Genomic DNA, 21,976 nt, shown 5'->3' on the forward strand with positions numbered 1-21,976 from the left:
ACAAGAACGTGATTACACCGTGTAGACTCAACATCATGTACAGAACCATGCAACTTCCGTAGATCCGATTCAACTTGACGCACATTTCGAAGATCGTGTCGTACTTCATGAAGAAATCATGCAGACGCGTGACATTGAACGTTCCCAAATCGTTGGTGAAACTTTGGATCGAATCGAGCGTGAGTTCGGTGCAGAAACTTTTCAGGTAAACGTTCAAAGATCTGAACATGATGCTCGCATGATAAATAAGTTTCGTGATGTACGTAATGTACAGCGTAATGATGAGACCCGGCACAAAAGCTGTCCAGATGATGAAGAAATTCGCGTTCGATGGAAAAATCACGCAATCAACGACGAGCAGGATCACAGTTGATAAAACTATGATCACATTGCAGACAGTCATCGTGATTTGACTGGTTCTCAGATGTTTCCTGCAAACTGCAGTGTGTTGATCCATCAGTTTGAGAATTACATGGACGTCCTGTATCAGATCCTTGTTTTGGATCGACTTTACAAGTATATAAGATGCTAGGTATAATCTTCCGTAAAATTGCATCCAAAATCCGAAGCGAGTCATCGCGTTTTGACTGAAAGGAAAGTTCATCATTAATCATCTTCAAGAGTTTAATGTTTCAATCATTTACGCGCAATTCACAGTTAAATTGCTGTACAGTAAGACGACGAAAGCTCCTAAGACATTTAGTATAACCAGGATCGTCGTGTATGTTACAGACAACTTAGATAGTTTGCTGTTGCGTGCGAACGAACCCAAACCTAGGATTTGGAAGAGGATTACTGTAAACTTGTCCATCGTTTGTTCAACACTAATGTTTCAATCAAATCGATTTAGTAATTCTTACATAAATAATGACCTTTATTTCAATTAATTGTAGATTACATGACTTAAATATTTATATAATTATTCAATAAATTATTCATATATTTGTTTTATGCACAATAAAGTAATTTGATATCTTATCTAGATTATTATAATAGTATATTTGTTTAATGTTATCAAAAATATCAAGATTGCTCTGAAACTGTTATGAAATAGTTACATTCTTTGCATTGCTAATTAACTAATATTAATCTAAATATTTCCAAGAAATATTGATTTCGCAGTTTGGAAATTGGATCTAAAAACGAATTTGTAAATATTATACATTTTTAAATGTTGATTTGGTTGCATAACACTAAAGTTGGTGTATTTGTTCATTTAAATTTGAACCCGCTTAGTTTTTAGGTTATATTAAAAGGTTGCTGCCATTAAACAACAATGAAAACCTTTGTGTATCTTCCTAGTAGATTAAAAGGCAAGGAGGGCTTCCTCACAGGGATTCCAGAAGTGATAGACGAAAATCTGCATGTTTTCGTCACTAAAAATGAGCTTTCTAAAAACGAGGAGAATTCCATTGGATATTTTGGAATGGACAATAGGAACAACAAAGATTTGGTTTTTGTGAACAGTGAGACCATGGAAGTGTACTACGATGGATGCTGCAAAGGAAACGTTTTAATTGAATACAACTACAATACTGTGCAGAAAACACAGATTATGGATGAAGCAAATGGTATATTTATTCAGATGGTGAGGAAGGCCAGACATGTTGAGCCTGATCCGACTGAATCCATGTGGCAAAAGATGTTCACCTTAATGTTCATCAATATTTTGCATGTAAATCAATTGGATTTTGTTTGCTTCTCGATGATCTAATGATTGATGTTACAGGTGTTTGATAAGAATGAGAAGATATTGAAGCATTCCAGTATTTGCAGGCAATTTGAGAAGAATGTTTTCATGGCCAAATTCCTATTGAAACCTAATTGCAGCCATAAAGAATCTTTGCAGAAGGCGAATTTGATTACAGCTCGGTTCATTGATATTGCATTTGGAATGATCACCCTGTATTACTTTTATAAATACGAGAGGTATTTTCTGAATTCGTTTCAGGAAGCTGCTGAGGTTTGTTGGATTTCAATTAATTTGAAAGGAATTTGCTAAATAGTGGATTGCAGTTTATCATAGAGGGATTGATGGGAGTCGTGAACTCGTTGATGAATACACCGGCCGGTTTGAAATTGAACGATTCCTTGACTAAAACGTTGGGAATTTTCTTCTTCTATCATATAGCTCTTTGGAGAGCTTTCATCTACGTCGTTGACTCGATTCTGATCGATCTCATTCATTTCTTCACGATTCCAGCTCTTATGGGCGTCAGCTTCCAGATAGCGTTGATGTCGGATTTAATAGGATTCCTTTCATTCCACGTTTACTGCATTTACGTTTACGCTGCCAGGTGAAAACCGTATATCTTCTATTGCTCGATCGAAGATTAATCATTTCATTTGCAGACTGTACGGTATTCAGATTTACGGTTTACGCTCATTGTGGAAACTGTTCATTGGGAGAAAGTACAATCCGTTGAGAAATAGGGTGGATTCGTGCGAGTACACCCACAACCAGTTGTTCGTTGGTACTCTGGGATTCACCGTTTTATTGTTCCTTCTTCCCACAGTTTTCATATATTACGCAGTCTTTACTGCTGTAAGTAATAATATAGCATAATTCTTTCGAAAATTTCTTGATAAACTTATTTCGCAGCTACGACTGATTTTATTGACCGCCACCACGCTTCTGGATATTCTCAGATTCTTTTTACAACATATACCTTTATATGTCTTTGCATTATGGATCATGCGTTCCCCGAAGATCAGAGGTTGAATCTTAACTTCTTGCGCTTTAGGCTTATTAACGTATTTATTTTTAGCGGAAGTTTTTATGAAAGTTGGGACGATTGAAAAAGAGTTTTCAAAAATTTACATAACATTGAAACCAATGTCTCTTTGGAACACCGTGCGGATAACGATGCCTCCGATGAACAGGGTTAAGACTGCAGTAGGAATCACGGCACTCCTCTCCGGTACATTCACAGGCAATTTGATGTAATCAAGTTGCGTTTACAAGACTAATTTTATATATTTTTGAATTTATCTATATTCTGTACATCCTACGTGTATTATTTTTGATGAGTTTTCAGTATTACCTAAATACTATGTACACATATATTGTTGCCAGTAATAAAAATGAAAGAAATATGAAATCTAGTCATTAGCTTATAATAAAGTGCATGGATCAATAAAATATCTCTGTTTATTTACTTAACGTTAACATACTTAAAAACAATAATATATATATATTTAGTTTTACAATATATTCAGTTTTGATAAAAACGGTAGTAGAGAACATTAAAATAATTGCATTATTTGTATCACAATTGCTCTTCTGAAAATTTGCAAACGATATGCCCCCAATGCGTCTAAATACTAATTAATTATGTAATTGAACGAAAACCCGATTAGATATTGTCGTCGGTCAATCCCTTGATTGACGAAGGAAACCGAACTTATTGTCCGCACTTATTATATTCACAAGTTTATGGATGTTTAACGCGTTGCTCGTCATCACTTCCTCTGGTGCAAATGGAAATTGGAATCGATTGCAGTGAGGTTAGACTCTTTGGTGCCGTTATCCAAAGGTTTCTCTGATTTCACTTTATCGTCCACTTGATGAGGAGACGCATCTGGTACGAGGTTTCTGAGGAACATAGAGACCATGCCCCATGGTACCACCCTACAAATAACAGTTCAAATTAATTTCCAAGCTAACTGAAGGATGGTTAAACTTACCATTTGAGCCAGAAGGTGTAGCGAAACAGTGTTGGCATCATGACGTACAGCTCTTCCCTTCGAATTCCTAATACAATTCTATCGGCGACGTCGTTGGACTTCAGAGTTGGAACGAACCTGGACATAACGTCATCGAACATGCCTGTAGATTGGATGAAGTATGGACAGACCACCGTTGTTCTTACTCCTTTGATACCTGTTTTGATATAAGAGAGTGTTATTTAGAGGGTGGTTTATTTATTTTAGGTAATATTACCTTGAACCTCAAGCTCGACTCTCAGGGATTCGTCGAAGCCTACGGCAGCGTACTTGGAGGAACAGTAGTCGACCAATTTGCAAATTCCCACATGTCCGGCCATCGAAGCGATCGTCACTATGTGACCGTGATCATTCTCGATCATATTTGGCAGAAAGGCTTTCGTGGTCTGGAAAGAAAGATGATACATATAAGCAGTTGTAGTGAAAGGACGTTCGGGCGCAAGGACGATTTTGCATTTGCGTGTCAAGGAAAATATGCGCTCAACATTTGTCTCCATAGCCCGATTCACGACGATGTTGCAATTCAAAATACTTCTTCATATATCTACCAAATACATAATCATTGCATTCCAATAAAAACAATTACAACCGATTTAAGAATTTTCAAACTATTTAAAAAAAAATCTAGTGTTAAAAAACAATTAATTAACACAGCCAAATGGATGAAATCATAGCAAAGTTTGACTACTCGATACATTCCTCAATCATCCAGCATTAATAAGCATCTTTTAAGCAACTATTAAATATATTATAGTTTCCGAGAAAATCACTAAAATGTTCTTTTTTCAAGCGTTATTTGTTTCATTTTTTCAACTTTGATCGGTCGAATTCCATGTGTGAACACAGTTAATGCCGTCCCCTTTCGTTGCTTATCCCACCTCCTTACATGGCCCTGTACAAGTTTCACGTTTAGTTTTGCTTATAATTGGTTAACCTTCGGTAAACGATTGTAAAAATTATTATACAATAACATCGAGCAAAGTCAAGGAGACTTAATATAATTAACAATAATTAAAAACTAAAATCAGTTCACAAAAAACCATGAATGTAGCAATCAACATTAATTAGTTATATAAATAAAAGCAACTGTAAAAAAACACTTAGCATATGCAAATTATTGTTATGTTTGTTTCAATTTATTTTTAGTCCGCTTTGTTATTTTCCTTCTTACAAGTTCGTGAATGAAAACAATGTTTTTAGGTGGTTTCTTTCAAAACTGGCTATCAAACATTTGTCATTTTTTTTTTGCAATTTTCTCAAATAATTTTGACCAAAACTTTCATTGGATGAACTAATTTAGATTACCTAGTACAATTTATATAAAAAAAATTGTTATGTAATATTTGCAGATGGAAAATGAAATTAATAAACGTAGACAAACATACAAATTAAGTGTTTTTTTTATTTGAATGGCTATCAAACATTTGTATAGTTTCTCAAATACTTTTACCAAATTATTCATCACCCAAAATATTTTACACAACTTTCATTGCAGGTGTTATGTAATATTTGCTGATGGTGAAATAAACAAATACTAATAGCGACAATGATAAGTGCCAGATAATTATTTGCAAAATGTTCACTGTCCCCGTTTCATAGTTAACTTCTTTTTTTTCTTTTCTTGAATCACTGTGTGCGTTCACAAGCAGCAGATCATTGCGTAACGGATAGAGTAGGTAGGTGTCAATTTATCACAATGTACATAACGATTTGAGTTTGTCGCAAGCAAATATCAATATCAATCGCGAAAGTGCAAGTTCGATTCGTTTCAAGAAAGTGAATGATTTGGGAATTCCCAAAAAGAATTGTCAGTATTAGAAAAAAAAATGTATTGCTTCATTTGCATATTTTATGTATAAACTTAGAACGTCTTAAGTGAGTTGTAAATTATAATAATAAAATTAATAGCAAAAAAAAAATTATAATTATTTTACTTTCAATTTCGTTTCGTGTCTTGATATTTTGTTGGCATTTAATTATTAAATAACAGTTGCCTTGATAATTCAAACATTTCCTGCAGTTGTTCAAATATCAAGAACATCGTAAGAAATATTGATAAATAATATTTAGTAAAAGCAAATAACGAAACGTGACATCGAAGGTCGAGTAATTTCGGTCCCGGATACAAATTTTGAACAAAATATAGAATTATCAAATAGGACAATTTCAGTTTGTTCCGTATACGCATTTATCTGTTATTTTATTTAAACTCACCCAAAAGTGGGAGACGATGTTGACGTCGAAGGTCCTCTGGATTAAGTGGTCCGGCGTCTTCAGCAGGAATTCACCGGAAACAACGCCGGCATTGTTGATCAGCATGGTCACCTGAGAGAGAGAGAAAAAAACAAAGAAGAAACGTAAATACACGCAATTAGAGATTGACCAATTGAAGAGATGTTGTTGCGTAACCGTTGCAACGATGGACACGCAAAGTTGCGAGCAGAAATAAAAAAAAAGTTCTACGAAACTTATATAATAACTTTAAATTACACTAAATGATAGAATAAGTACACATTAATTTCAAGTATTTTTTTCATATTCAACAGTTGATTTTATAAATTGTTTTTCTTTTATAATTTCTGTTATAAAATTGAATATTGAAAATCTATCGTTAAGAAAACATAAAGTAAATTCAACTAAAATCAACGTGTTTTTCTAGAAAATATACAACTTATACAATTATTAATTAATTTGAACTATTTTTAAACTATATATTCATTCCAGTAAATAGTAGTTCATTTACACTAAAACAATTATACAGTGGAACCTTTTACTCGTATAGTGAAACATATTCAAAAATACATTTAAATATGTGTAGACAAGTTAAAAAAAATGATGTAGAAGTCGCGCAATCCGGGACTTCTCTTCTCATTGTCACTCGTTATGCGAAACTTCGTTCGTTAAGCGAGTAATTTTTCTTACAATTCATTTTGCTCGTTAAACGAGGTTCTACTGTATATATATATTGAATTTTTAGTGTGAATGAAACACAAATCGGTAAATCAAAGAAGAATAAGTGATGATTTACTATTATTTCCAGAATAATTCATTGCATGTATCGAAACGCACATTTTTTTATTGTGAAAAGAAAAATAGTGAATATGTAAATTGTTAATCGAAGGCCGTTGAACTAGGTATGTGCATTGTATATTTAACAAGTTTCTATAAATTCAATGCAATATAAACAAAATTTGCTATTTTTGTATTGTTTTAACACTAATTAATGAATTATATCATTTAATTGTAGATTTTAAATAAAAAAAATATATATTTTTACTACAAAATGTATGTATTCATGTGTATTTATGCACAAAAAATTTAATATTCATGGGACAAAGTACAATTGGCTTTCTGCCAAAGCGTTATTACATCATTTCCTTTAGAATTCTTAAGAAAACTATAGAAAGATTACTATAAAACTTTTGAAACTCTATTTCTTAATGATTAATTTATTAATTTAGTGTTATATTTCTTTTCACTTTAACTTAATTTAATTAGATTTAAATTTGCATTTTTGTCCAACAATGTAAAATATCAATTAAAATATAAAATTTATAATAATATTTCATTATTTTTAAGAACGTTTAAAGTAAACTTCAAGAAATCATGGTTTTTAGTTTTAGGAATTAAATTTCTAAAGTATAAAAAAAACTTACATTTCCAACTTCCTTTCGGACAAGATCTGCGGTCTTGTAGACGCATTCCCTGTCGGCGATGTTGCATTTGTAGCCGTGGGCTTTTCCTCCGTCGGCTTCCACCAGCTTCACAGTCTCCTGGATACCTGGAACAGAAGAATTGTTAAAGAAATCTGGGTCTCGAGTAAAACGAGCGCCAAGTTTAAAGTTGAACAAACTGTGTCCGGACAGGCTTTCTAAAAACGTTGCGCAATTACCGAGCGAAAACCAAAACAAACATTCCTTACTCGAAAAAAAAAGAAGTGTAATAAACCGGAGACAGAAAGAAACGTAACTGTTACAATGTTACAAATCAAAGAAACCTTGAATCTTTAGTTTAAATAAATTCAAACTTTCTGCTAATTCTCTAAAAGTCTTTAGTTTAAATAATTATGCAATTAATATTTTGAATATAGTATCTGTAATGTTTATAGATGGCGTCACTAAATTGAAATATTGACAGATATGTCAATGTCATTTTAATGTCAATGTCAATCATAAAATTAATAAGTACGACATAAATTCTACTATAATTATATAAATATTGACATATGTCATATGACGGCGTCATTTTATGTAATTGGTGCGCATTGTTCGTACGATATTAGCAATTGTATATAAAGTAGACCAATTTACTGGAGCAATTTAGGTTCAAACAGGAAATTCTTTCGATAATTAGCTATAATTCACACGGATTAACGTTTAATTGGCTTAATTGACTGATAAATTCCAGTTGGTATATAAATAATTGTATTTTTTTCCTCTTCCCAAGCATTGGCGGAGATGAAGAAAACTGCGGTAATCACCGATGCGAAACCGTTCTCGTTTCCCAGCCTCAATATATATTTTTTATAATTATGTTCATTTTTATAATTAATCACGCATCTGCATCGCTCAAGCAATTTCTATATTAAACGTGATTGATTTTAATTTTCATGTTTTGTAGAGTAAGGTTTGTTTATAATTGTTTGTTATGCGCTATTTTCTAAAGAAAAAACATTTTTTGCAATTTTTTTTCAAATCAACATAATTGAATGAATATGTTAAACAAAGTTTTGAGAAAAATAACATTAAGATAATCATCATTATTTTTACATAATCGTGTCTAATTCATAATCATTTTTGTCGTGAATTTAATATAAATTCGCGTGTTTACATTCAAAATTCGTCTCGACATTTGATCACTTACCAAAAACGCGAATGGAATTTTAAAATTTATAAAAAGGTGGTTTGCCAATTTACTAAATGAATGAATCGACAATAAAAAAAAAAACTATTTATTATTCCACCCGCAAACGACTTTGAATCGTTTATTTCAAGAAAATAACGCGATTTATCTGGAAATTACCAAGGAGAAATAACAATAAACTTTAAATTTTGATTGTTTCATTATTACAACATTATCATTTCATCTTCTTTTGGTTACAAGTCACATTAATCACATAATGAAAAAGGACTTCTATACAAAAGTTGCCTTTAACAAAAAAAATAATATTCGTATTTGAAAGAGTGAAAACCAAGAATGTATAAATATAACAACTTAATACAGGTATCTCTCGACTTATAAACTCTCGACTTACGAACTCTCAAGCTTACGAACAAAATTCTAAAATCTCTAACTTGTTGCAGATATATTGGAGATATATTGTGATAAACAAAAATTGATAATTCCTTTAATAAAATATAATATTTTTGGAAGATGTACTAAATAATTGTGATGTCTACATTGAAAAGTATTTGTAAGTAAGTATTTTCTTTATTTTAACCTATTTTTTCAAATTTATGCAGTCAGTAATACGGAATTTAACATATATAAAAGTAAAAACCATGATAAAGTGTGGTAAGATAAAAATATTTTGAATTTTTTAAATTCCCCTACTTGCGAACAAATTCGACTTACGGAACGGAGCTACTTCGTAAGTCTTATTATCTGTATACAAAATAATAATGTTGATGACTTCGATTTTAAATCAGAGTAATGAGATGTGTTGTTATAAATTTAGTTAACAACTTGTAAATTTAGTAATGAAAGTTTCTATTCCATTAATTTATAAAATCTACCACAAAGATGTCACAATTTCCCACTTTGTGTATTAATCTTGTAACGGACATAGACAAGAAATAAAATTAAATCGATTTTGAATTGTATTTTGTTTAAATTTAGTAAGTTATTTTTTCTGATGATAAAACGGTTTAATTATTATTATATGGAAACTACATTTTGATATGTTTCGAAGCAATAGATAATCTTTGTGGTCACATTGTTGTTGGTAAAAAAAATGTAGTTACAAGGCGAAATGTATAGAGATTAACAAATTTTAATATTATATAAATTGCATATAGAACTAAAACCAAATTGATTTTTTCTCTCATAAATATTATAATTCAATTTTATATTAAAGCAATCATTAATTGATTTTTATTGCTTTCATAATTTAATATCTAAATAAGTTTATGAAAAATTGTGAAAATGAGATTTAATTTATTATTTTAATAGAATTTAGAATGATCTCAGCATAATTGTTTCCTTTTAATTACTTTAATTCAGATTTAGTATAGAGACATTATTGAGGCTACAGTATATAAGTCTTCCTTTAGGATTATTTGGATATCAACGTCAAATATATGAAGGATTCATATAGAAATTTATTCAATTCATTCAAGAGATCAAATATTTACCTCATAAAGTAAAGACTTCATGGGAGATATTTGTCGTATTGCTATAAGAAGAAATTAATTCTTAAATATTAGTATCGCAGCGTAATTGAATGGAAAAATTTTCAGTAAATGATTATAACAAAAAAAATATATGGAAAGTAAACAATGAATGAGACTTTGAAGTAGTTCCAAAGTATAGAAATTACGTTATTAAATCATTTCGAATAAATTAGTAAAAAGATGATCATCATATCAATAGTTTTGAATGAAATATTTTCAAATGAAGAAAAATTGCAAAATTTAAAAAGTTTTGTTCATTAAAAGAAAAGTTTAAAATTAATTTCATGTTGTTTTGAAATTATTACGATTTTACTTTTTTTCCAAATGCTACCAAAAGAAAAGATGTTCTGGAGAAGTTGCATCACTATATTACTAGCATGCTCTCATATCTCATACCTGGTTCATTGATGTCCCATACTACGATCGTAGCACCGAGCCTCGCGAATCTCATAGCCATCAGCCGTCCCAAACCGCTTCCGCCACCGGTGATCAAGATGATTTCACCTTTGCAGTTCTTGAAAGGCTTGTAACTGCTCGGCATCAAACACTTCACGATCGACGTGACGATCATGCCGATGGAGATGAAGAGGAATCCGATCACATCCATCATCGTCTTCATGAGCGAAGCCTGCACAGCCATCTCGAATCGCACTTATTATTTAATCCTTGTCTCGTCCTTATTGCTCTCGCATCACACACCACTGCGAACCTCCTCGAACGAACTGAAACAAGAGTTTTTATTTTCTTTTTAAATTTCGAGATGCCGAGCTGCGTTTTTTTTTTCACTCGCTCACACGAATGTATATATATATATTTTTTTAGAAAGGGAAAATAACCTGAATACCTCGCCAAATGCCAGGCAAACAAAGAATGAACGCAAATGCACACAGATCCAAGCAAATCGCGAAAATAATATCCATCCACACGATGGAGGAGAGTGAAAACTTGAAACTCTTCGGAAATTTACAATTGATCTGCAGGTCCAGTTTGGGAGGCGAAGTGAAAGTGAATCTGTTGCGTATTCAAATGCGGCTTGATGATTTATAAAAGGAAGAAAAAAAATATATGAGCGCTCTGTGTATGCAGACTGGTGAACACTTTCTTCGGTGGAAATGTCGTCTTCTTCTTTTGGTTTCGGTTTCTCTGTCGCTTGTTACACCTCGGATTGGGTAACGACACGAGACTTTCTTTCGTCATCAGCGGTTCGGAAAGAAAGAAATAAAGAACGAAAGAAACAGAGAAAAATCCCCGAAAATAAAAACAAACAAATGGATAATGAACGTTGGAGAAAGAAGTGAAATGGTCGGAGCGGAAAGCAATTTCTACTTCAGCAATTCCTCTAGTTAAACTTAATTAATTGTCATTGTTAACTTCGTACGTGTTACTTGATTTACTTTTGTACATTTCGTTTCTGACCTCCGTATACATAATTCATTAGCAAAATTTGAAAACCAAAGGAAAAAACCAATTAAATAATTTAAAACCAAAATCGGGCCGAATAACTAATTGAATTAGTTTTATTTAATTACATACAAATAAGGATTTGAGATTATTATGTAAGATTTCTGCATTTATTCTTTGAATTCACAGCAAATATACTCGCTACATTCCCCAAACATCCAGCTTTCATATGCATCTTTGAATTCATTCAATCTGTTATAGTTTGTGAAAAAATCACATTTTTTAAGATTTCATCTGTTTACTACAAAAATTAGTAATGAGTCACCAATGATTTTCTGTCTACTAGAATTGCAGTACATTTACAAACCATATAAGAATTTTTTTTTTCTATAATCACCTAATTTTAAGTGCTTTCTTATCGAATACGTAAATGTTTTATCACTTTCACTTTCATTTGAAAAACATAAAATGTCAAAATGTTTGTAAAAATCATCTTTTTTATCAAAAAAAGTTTTTGTCTCTTTGAATGGAAATAAAATTGATTCAACTAATGAATTTTGTTTGTCTTTCATACAGTTCAATTATTGGTGTATATTGAAAATTAAAAAAATATAATTCGTCCACATTTTAAGTAATAAAAATATTTAAAAGAAATTGTAAATTTAAATTGTGGAATTATTTATGATATTATGGTATTATTGTAACTTAGTATGTCTATTTAGTATTTTAATTTAAACATAATTTTCACATTACGTAACGAACATTGTTGTTGTTTCAAATTCAATTTACTTGCAATAATCATAATGTTACAATTTTCCAATATTACCATATTGTTATTTTTTTTAAATTTAATGGATCGTGAAATGATAGCTGTCACCTTATGTCAAAAAAAGTGTTAACTGTCATTTGTGTCATACTGCATACATGACTATGAGTCACCTATGCTGTCACCTTGTGTCAAATCGAGCAAATTTAGTCGCAGTACAACTACAATCAAATATATTGGGGTAATGCCGTCAAAATGTTGAGAAATGCTATGTATTACAATAGCAGTTTTGTTATAATTCGATATTATTATTATAATTTGAACATTGTTTATTGGTTTATTAAAATGAACGTATCATAAAGAAAAGTCGTTCCAAATTCAATTTACCGGCATTAATCATAATGTTACTAATCGATGATATAATGATATTGTTAATTTTAATGTTATTTTTTTAGTGGATCGCGAAATGACAGCTGTCACCTTATGTCAAACTGTGTTAACTGTCATTTGTGTCATACTGCATACATGACTATGAATGACAACTGTCACCTTGTGTCAAATCGAATTCACAGTACAACTACAATCAAATATATTAGGGTAGTGCTGTCAAAAGGTTGAACAATACTATTGTAATACTACAGTTTTGTTATAATTAACAACATTACGTAAGGAACATTGTTTATTGCTTTATTAAAATGAAAACATCATAAAGAAAAGTTGTTCGAAATTCAATTTACTGGCATTAATCTTGTTACTAATCGATGATATTACGATATATTTTTTATTAACAATGCTGACGTAAATATTAATATCTATATAATGATTTTATTATCAGATTATACCTATAATTAGATTTATTCAATGCACTCTTACGAATTAATTCAAAATCGTATGCAAATGAATTCGTAATGTAGAAAAAAATTAAAATTACCATTGTTATGTATAATTATTGTTATATAAACATTCGTGTAACAATAAAAAAGCGGAATACCATTTGAATACAATTATTTATGATATATTACAGGTCGTATAATTTAGTACCGTTCCCGTTTGTAATTACGGAAATATTTCCATATCAAAAGAACTTTCACGCATCCAGATTATTCTAATCAATGGGATATGTTTTACAAGGCTTTATAAAGGTAATTTGTTGAATATTGATAATAGGTATAAAATGTAAATGTTTAATCAACTCATTTAGTTATTTGCTTTGATGTACAGTAGAACTTCGGTTGTGGAACATAAATGATAATTAAAAACATTTAAGGTAAGACAAGTTTTGATCATAAAGTTATTTTTGGGATGTTGGGAATATTATAAATTTAAAAAAAACAATTTAAATTATAAGGAAGACGATAAATTAATTTTTCGTGACATTCAGAAATGTTAGTTTTTTTTTACCAGAATCCAGGTAATTAAACGTGCCGTTTGGAGAGAAATGAAATAAATTGCTCACCTGAGAGAACGAATGTTGTCGACTTTGAACAATGTCGGAATGCAAATGAGCGAATGGCAAATTGACGATGGATCGAACGAAAAAAAACTTGCACTCAATCGAAGGATGGATATGAATATACCGCAGAAAGGCACGTTTTGTTGCGGCTTCACAAGCAAAACATTCGTTTTGTTTTTGGTTCTTACAACTGTATTAAGCACGAACCGTAAAATCAAATCAATTCCGCACTCAAAATATAATGAAACAAAACAAAAAACATCAACGTTATCCTTGATTTCATGCACTAACAAACTTGTACGTAATGTCAGGACTTTAAGCAGGATTTGTTCGTTGTTTTCGGAATAAAAGGACAAAAACCATGTTTTGTGTCAAGGATGTCGCTTGTATACGACATACAAGGAATTGCACTTATGTTTTATGCGAATTGTTATTAATACAGTTTAAGTATCACAATTATAGTAAATTGTAAACAAGTTTTTTTTTAACTTCCTTTTCAGAATTAATTGAAAGAAGTAGTAAATATTTATTTTTTTTTATTTTTTAAATCTAAGTTATTGTTAATTGAGAATGATTATTTGATATTAATCAAGTTAAAAATAATAACAATAGATGATATATGCATGTCAAGGATTATATAAATTATTGTATAAATATAGAGTGTGCATGTATGAAATAATATTGTATGGTGTCTCTTACCGATCGATAGAAACCTTATACACAAATGAAAATAAATACGAATAAATCCTGAATACTTTGACAATTATTTTGAAAATAACGTTGTTCTAGTTTATTTATAATTATTTCTTCCTATGTTCTTAAATATGTTCACAAAGTAATTTTCAGAAATGTCAATATGATAAAATATTATGAGAAAGGGTCTAGTTTGCCCTTCAAGTAAATGTCATTGATGAAATGTCAATGTTAAAATGTCAGTAATTATTTCTTTCTACTTTATTAAATATGTTCAAAAAGTAATTTTCAGAAATGTCAACATGATAAAATAATATGAGAAAGGGTCTAGTTTGCCCTTCAAGTAAATGTCATTGATGAAATGTCAATGTTAAAATGTCAAAAAGTCAATGTCAGTAATTATTTCTTTCTATGTTATTAAATATGTTTACAAAATAATTTTCAGAAATGTCAATATGATAAAATAATATGAGAAAGGGTCTAGTTTGACTTTAAAGTAAAGGTCAATGTTGAAATGTTGAAATGTCAAAATGTCATTGTTAAATAGTCAAAACGTCAATGTCAGTAATTATTTCTTTCTATGTTGTTAAATATGTTCACAAAGTAATTTTCAGAAATGTCAATATCATAAAATAATATGAGAAAGGGTCTAGTTTGCCCTTCAGGCAAATGTCAATTTTGAAATGTCAAAACGTCAATGTCAGTAATTATTTCTTTCCATTTTATTAAATATGTTCACAAAGTAATTTTCAGAAATGTTAATATCATAAAATAATATGAGAAAGGGTCTAGTTTGCCCTACAAGTAAATGTCAATGTTGAAATGTCAATATGTCAATGCAGTAATTATTTCTTTCTACTTTATTAAATATGTACACAAAGTAATTTTCAGAAATGTCAATTTTAAACGTCAATGTCAGTAATTATTTCTTTCTACTTTATTAAATATGTTCACAAAGTAATTTTCAGAAATGTCAATATGATAAAATAATATGAGAAAGTGTCAACTTTGCGCTTCAAGTAAATGTCATTGATGAAATGTCAATGTTGAAATTTCAAAATGTCAAAACGTCAATGTTAATGTTAAAATGTCAAAGTTAAATATATATAATAATGTTTGTATTAAAAACGGCGAATAAAAAAATTAAACTGTAAAATTTTAATTACATTATTTAAAAATAATTTTAACTTGAATATGTGAATAATCATAATTGCAATATTTTTTTCATTTCTATTAATTTATAATTAATCATTTTAAAAATTATATGTAAACATTATGATGTAAAACTAATATTTGGAAATAACAAAATTGTTTACAATTAAAAAAAAAATAAGGAAATTATAAAATCTGAACTAGTTTAATGTTTAAAAAAAATAAACCAATTAAGAATAATAATAATAAACAAAATGTATTATGTAACATCATAAAAATAGTTATTAACCGCAGTATTTCCGCAAAAAAAAACTAATTAAATTCATCGGTTCATGGCTTGTTCGATTTTGTTATTATTATAACTCAAAATATGTCTCGGTTCATTTATACTTGGAACAAGGTATTTGTGCACAGTCAAGGTCGATAAACAAGTAAATTGAGCAATTAATAAAATGAATATATAAAAAGATGAGAAAAAAAGACACTCAATTTAATTGTTGATACATTATAATTAATTAATAGTTTCGTTGATTACAAAGTGCATTTGAACAATATATGCAATATCCAGCATTTGTCAATTATACTAATTGTAATTTCTTATTCGATGAACGTTACGAAATGTCACTTCCTTGCAATTTAGATTTACGGAAAACGTTGACTTTATTTAATACAAAACCGGAGGCTCATAATTACCTTCAATTATGTTCACATGCAAAGTTTCTAGCAATTTATCAAGTGTCTTTTACAATATTTCACTTATGTAACGTCACGTTGCGTAACGTTTGTTTTTTTAGGAAGAGATATTTCTTGTCTCTTTGATTTGTTTATTTGTTTGTTCTTATTTTGTCAATCCGCAATTTCGTGTACTGAGTACAATCGAAATTTGACCTTTCAATCAGTTATTTCTCAATCAGAGCATAACAATTGACTACTACTTGAAAAAATAAATGAATCGTTTAGTTAATCAAATTTGCTTACATTTTTTGTTATTAAATATTAATAACTAACAATATGTAGACCAGTGTTTCTCAACATATGAGTCGTGGATCATGTAATTTTTAATGGATTTCAAATGACAGCTGTCACCTTATGTCAAAAATGTGTCATTTGTGTCATACTGCATACTTAATTACGAGTGACAGCTGTCACCTTGTGTAGATTTCTAAAGAAACATACAGTAATTAAACTCTTTTTAATAATTACATTAATTTTTAGTGCATTGCTTTCAATTCAAGTTATAAGAGTAATAAAATATGTTAACTGTCATGTCTGTAATACTGTATACACACTATGAGTGACAGGAGACGTAAATGCTTGTCAGGTGTACCAACTACTAACTGTGCAAATGCAGCTGTCAATTAACTGTCACTGTTATCGAACTCCCAGGTAACCAATTGATACTCTTGACAAACAGTTGTATCACGCATAGTATGAATGCAACATTACTTTAATTGAAGCAAGCAGCATTAATTGAATTAATTAAACATCAGGTATTAAATACAAATAACCCTGAAACGATCCGTTTGTTCTGAAAGGTATACAAGGCTGGTAAAAGCAAAAACATTAGCAGAGGATAAACAGCTTCCAGAAGGCAGCAATTGTTGGATAATTAATTCAAGGACCGTAATCATACGCCTCGTGTTGTCATAACAACTCTCAGAGCAATGACACCAATGTTCAAAACACTGTCTTAAGCAACCGATTCGGTTTTTAATTTATTATTATTATTGTTTGTTTATTTTAAACTAACGATTCGAGAACAATGCAACATTCATATAATAAACAGAAAATAAGATTAAAAAAAATAAAACACAAGACGTCTTGCATTTCAACACCGAGATTCCACTATCATCTCATTATTTACGAAGAGACTATTACCCAATCCTTTAATTACGCAACGCCGGCTCTGAATTATGCAACCGCATCTGTTGAGATTCTCAAGCGACAAATCAATAAACTCGAATATATGTTTTTTTTTTGGGATGTTACAGACACGCAGTGTTGTGTGTATTATTTTCCATGAGAAATGTAGTTTTCGTTTGCGGGAGAAAGCGAAGTTTCGCACGTACAATTTATTCGGCTATTAGCGACAAGAATTAACGTTTGTTTTTATTTGATAAACAAACATATTTTCTCCATTCGTACACAAAATTGTGTATCAAATCTCAATAAGAAAATAAATAAATAACACAAAGAATTCTTTTGATTTCAATATCAAATTTCCAAGAAAAAACAACAAACAAATAAATAAAATTATCAAATCCATTTTGATTTCAATTGGAACAATGTAATCTTTCAAGTGATAATGTTAAGCGGCATTTGGATAAGTTCGGAATTGATAAGCGAATGAAAATTAAAACCATAACCGAAGTACCTTGCAGATAACGAGGATCAAGTTTTGGAGTGTTTACATGTCATTCGAAACTTTCCTTGTTGCAATAAAAAAAAAACTGGTGTTACAAGTTTTCGAAAAAAAAAATCATTTTTATTTAATTTTGAATAAATTTGGGTATTTCCAATTTTTTTTCAAATGAGAATTTACGAACAAAACAAACAATTATTGAAAAATTTAATTTATACGTAAAATTACACAATTGGTTCGAAGAAAGTTGTTTATTTATTAAATAATACTTTGCTCAATCGGCAGAATCTCTTGTACTAAACACCTTCAAATTTGCTATAAAAACCTAGTCGGAATTTTTAACCTCAGCTTCGATGTTGAACGAACAGAGATTTTCGACTTTCGCTTTCTCAATTAACATACCGCAGTTCGCGCGTTGCGTCAAATCACAAAGTGTAATTGTCTTCTCATTAAATTTTATTTAAATCTAACGTCATTTTAAGCGGAAACTTAACGTCATGTTAGTGGAAAGATAGCGTCATATTAAAAAAAACGACATATTAGTGGAAAGTTAACGTCATATTAACTGTCCACTAACAAGTGATTAATACGAAACAACTTTGCATATCATCATGCAAAAACTACTTTTCATTTCCAACATAATTTTGCATTTCATTTTTTTTAAAAGACAGTTTACGCAATTGCATTCGTTGGTTCCTGTTTTCGAAACAAAAATAGCAATTCGTAATTCAGTGATCTGGAATGGTTACGCAATTTGAACAATTTTATTGATATTTTGCTTTTAATTATTCTTTATTTTATAAAACATATTAGTTTATATATTTTTTTTAAAGAACGTTTCAATAAATTTACTTTCACCTTAATAAAATTAAAACCAATAAAATAAATTTGTTAAATTCATTTTATTTTAATTGGATTCATGCAATTTGCAAGTGAAACTTATGTAACTCGAGGAAATTCTCAAAGATGAAATGATATAATAATTAAGAATGTAAAAAAAAGCTATGCGTAGGAAGATGTTACAACGACTTTCATCGTAATATTATTATAGAAAAAAAATCATTTCGCTGGATTTATTTTTGCCATTTCATTTATTATTCACTGCCAGATTATTATGTAATCATTGACATTGATTTAATGTTGCCGATTCCCACAAGAACTCAATTAGATCAAAAAAAAATTGTCGAATTGGAATGAACAAAAAAAATAACAAGTTTTAATTGTACAAATCAAGATTTTCTAATTAAAATAAAAATACAAAGTTTAAATAATGTGAATTTACAAAATTAATTGTATTGAAACTATGGAAATTTTAGTTGAAATATTTGAGAAAACTACACTAAACTATAAGTTAAAATTGTTAAAATTTCTTTATTACTTAATATGAATTTCAACTTATATAATAACCAAACTCTTATAATAATCAATAAAATAAATTTGTAAAATTGATTTTATTTTAATTGGATTTGTGCAATTTGCAAGTGAAACTTATGTAACTCGAAAAAATTCTCAAAGATGAAATGATATAATAATTAAGAATGTAAAAAAAAGCAATGCGTAGGAAGATGTTACAACGACTTTCATCGTAATATTATTATAGAAAAAAAAAATCTTTTCGCTGGATTTCTTTTTGCCATTTCATTTATTATTCACTGCCAGATTATTATGTAATCATTGACATTGATTTAATGTTGCCAATTCCCACAAGAACTCAATTAGATCAAAAAAAAATGTCGAATTGGAATGAACAAAAAAAATAACAAGTTTTATTTGTACAAATTAAGATTGTCTAATTAAAATAAAAAATACAAAGTTTAAATAATGTGAATTTACAAAATTAATTGTATTGAAACTATCGAAATTTTAGTTGAAGTATTTGAGAAAACTATACTAAACTATAAGTTAAAATTGTTACATTTTGTAAAAATTAGGATTCTCTAATTAAAATAAAAAATACAAAGTTTAAATATTGTGAATTTACATAATTTACAAAATGAATAGTATTGAAACTATCGAAATTTTAGTTGAAATATTTGAGAAAACTATAAGTTAAAATTGTTGAAATTTCTTTATTACTTAATATGAATTTCAACTTATATAATAACCAAACTCTTATAATATATAATCAATTGTATTGTTGTGAAGCGCGAATTGAGTTATTGAACGTTCAGGAATGGAATAGATAATAAATAAACAGCAGATAACAAAAAATGACGATTCTAATTGCATAAAATATGAAACCTCGCTTAACGAACAAAATGAATTTCGCATAACGAGTGACGATGAGAAGAGAAGTACCGGATTGTGCGTCTGCTACATCATTTGTGTACACATATTTAAGTGTATTTCACTATACGATTAAAAATCCGGAAATTTTGGAACGGATTTAAGCGAGGTTCCACTGTATTTGTAGGTCAACTAATGACGTTGAGGAATGATTTACAAAAAAAAAATAATGCATGTGAAGTGTATTTTGAAATGCACAAATTCTAAATTGTATTGAAACCCAATATTGAAATGGGAAAATATGCCAGGGTCACCCATCTCGGTATTATCAGAGACAGGTGTTGCTTCACTTTTGCGAGACATGTGAACTTCTTAAGTAATTTTAACTGCCGTTCCAAATATTTGCTTTTACATACACTTAGTTTATATTAGTAAAGGTCACGAATATGTGAAAGTAATTAGTATATTTTTTGTTGTAAATTAATGTAATTACATTTTGTTAACTTTGTTGCTATTTCGCTATAACATAATCTATAATTAAGTAAAATAATTAACACATCTTTATAATTCTATACAAACATTCAACAACAGTTTACAAATGAAATTAATTCTCAATAATTAAATGTTATTTTCTTGTGATTGCAACCATTTGAAATCATCAGTTATTACTCACGTATTATATTGTGTTATTGTTCGTTCATAATTACGTTTTTATTGACATGTTTTTCACTTAAAACGACATAACTTTTCCAATATCAAGGTATCATAAATTTTAAAATTATTCTATAAAAAAAAATGATCATTTCCATAAATACATTCCAACGTTTATATTTATTTTGATAAAATTTACTATTTTCTTTTAAATAATTGTAATAATTATTTACAGATTTAAAAAAAAATTGAATTAATTGGACAAATCATGAATAAACTTAATTATAATTATTTTTTTCATAATTAAAAAAAAGTGGTTTTCAATGTAAATAATTTGTTGTAATTGAGAGAAAGGTGAAAATTCTTACCTGTTTTCTAATTGTTATTTAGTTTGTTCCAAACCGATGCAGCTGTCAATCGGTTTAAGTAACAAGTCGATTATCGTAACTGTCGGTTAGTTAACGGTCGAATAACTTTTGATGATGTGCAATGCAAACAACGAGTATGTTCGTTAACGACGCGATTTTCGGACGGATTGCTGAGGATCGGTACGTTTGGAGAGGGCTCGACGTACTGCGGAACCGCCGCCACCGCGCCGCTCTTTTGTTTTGGGGTGCGCAGACGCCGGCGTCGCGACGCTCACTCGCAACACTCCCCTGCGTTCTTTTACGGAACTGCTGCTGCTGCTGCGTCCCGTCGAAGCACGTGCTTTTCAGTTATGAATTATTTCTCCGACTGTCTCGAATCGATTTTCTTGAGTCAGTCAGTCAGTAGGTTAGATGTTGTTAGTAGACGACATGCAGAAGGTGAAAGTTTTGTCGCTACGATATGGACCTACTTTGATACTTAGAGAGATGGGAGGAAACCGTATAACTGGTTCTAAGGATGTGCGACTTCGTACAAAGAAAATTGCCTTATTTAAACGTGATTTTAGAATATAGTTCAAAGTATTCATTAAAAAATTATTGTTCAACTTTTAATAGCTACAAAACTAGTTTTATAGTTAAATTAAAACTTATAGCTTTAGTTTTAATTATTTAATTAACACGCGCGGTTGTCGAGTAATAAAATCAAATGTGAAGGTACTTCATTTCTTTCAAATTTAATTGTTCAAATTTGTTTTGATTTCAAAAAAAAAACAATAATATCTAAAA

At 29.7% G+C, this 21,976-nt stretch overlaps 2 protein-coding genes across 2 annotated transcripts; one reads left to right on the forward strand and one right to left on the reverse strand.

The window, feature by feature from the left end:
* Positions 1-1,238: 1,238 nt before the first annotated feature.
* On the forward strand, positions 1,239-3,076 carry LOC108557784 (phosphatidylinositol N-acetylglucosaminyltransferase subunit Q). Its single transcript, XM_017914444.1, has 6 exons — positions 1,239-1,675; positions 1,730-1,963; positions 2,017-2,297; positions 2,353-2,545; positions 2,603-2,717; positions 2,769-3,076. The coding sequence occupies exons 1-6, from the start codon at positions 1,277-1,279 to the stop codon at positions 2,945-2,947; spliced, it is 1,401 nt and encodes a 466-aa protein (XP_017769933.1). The 5' UTR covers positions 1,239-1,276; the 3' UTR covers positions 2,948-3,076.
* Positions 3,077-3,101: 25 nt separating this feature from the next.
* LOC108557786 (epidermal retinol dehydrogenase 2) lies at positions 3,102-21,629 on the reverse strand. The gene is made up of 7 exons (XM_017914446.1): positions 21,191-21,629; positions 10,515-10,840; positions 7,383-7,507; positions 5,941-6,051; positions 3,944-4,112; positions 3,688-3,883; positions 3,102-3,631 (listed from the first exon to the last, which is right to left on the reverse strand). The coding sequence occupies exons 2-7, from the start codon at positions 10,756-10,758 to the stop codon at positions 3,463-3,465; spliced, it is 1,014 nt and encodes a 337-aa protein (XP_017769935.1). The 5' UTR covers positions 10,759-10,840; positions 21,191-21,629; the 3' UTR covers positions 3,102-3,462.
* Between the last annotated feature and the right edge of the window lie 347 nt (positions 21,630-21,976).

The sequence above is a fragment of the Nicrophorus vespilloides genome, unplaced genomic scaffold, assembly GCF_001412225.1.
Source record: "Nicrophorus vespilloides isolate i.1.1-1 unplaced genomic scaffold, Nicve_v1.0, whole genome shotgun sequence".
In the NCBI taxonomy this organism is placed as follows: domain Eukaryota; kingdom Metazoa; phylum Arthropoda; class Insecta; order Coleoptera; family Silphidae; genus Nicrophorus; species Nicrophorus vespilloides.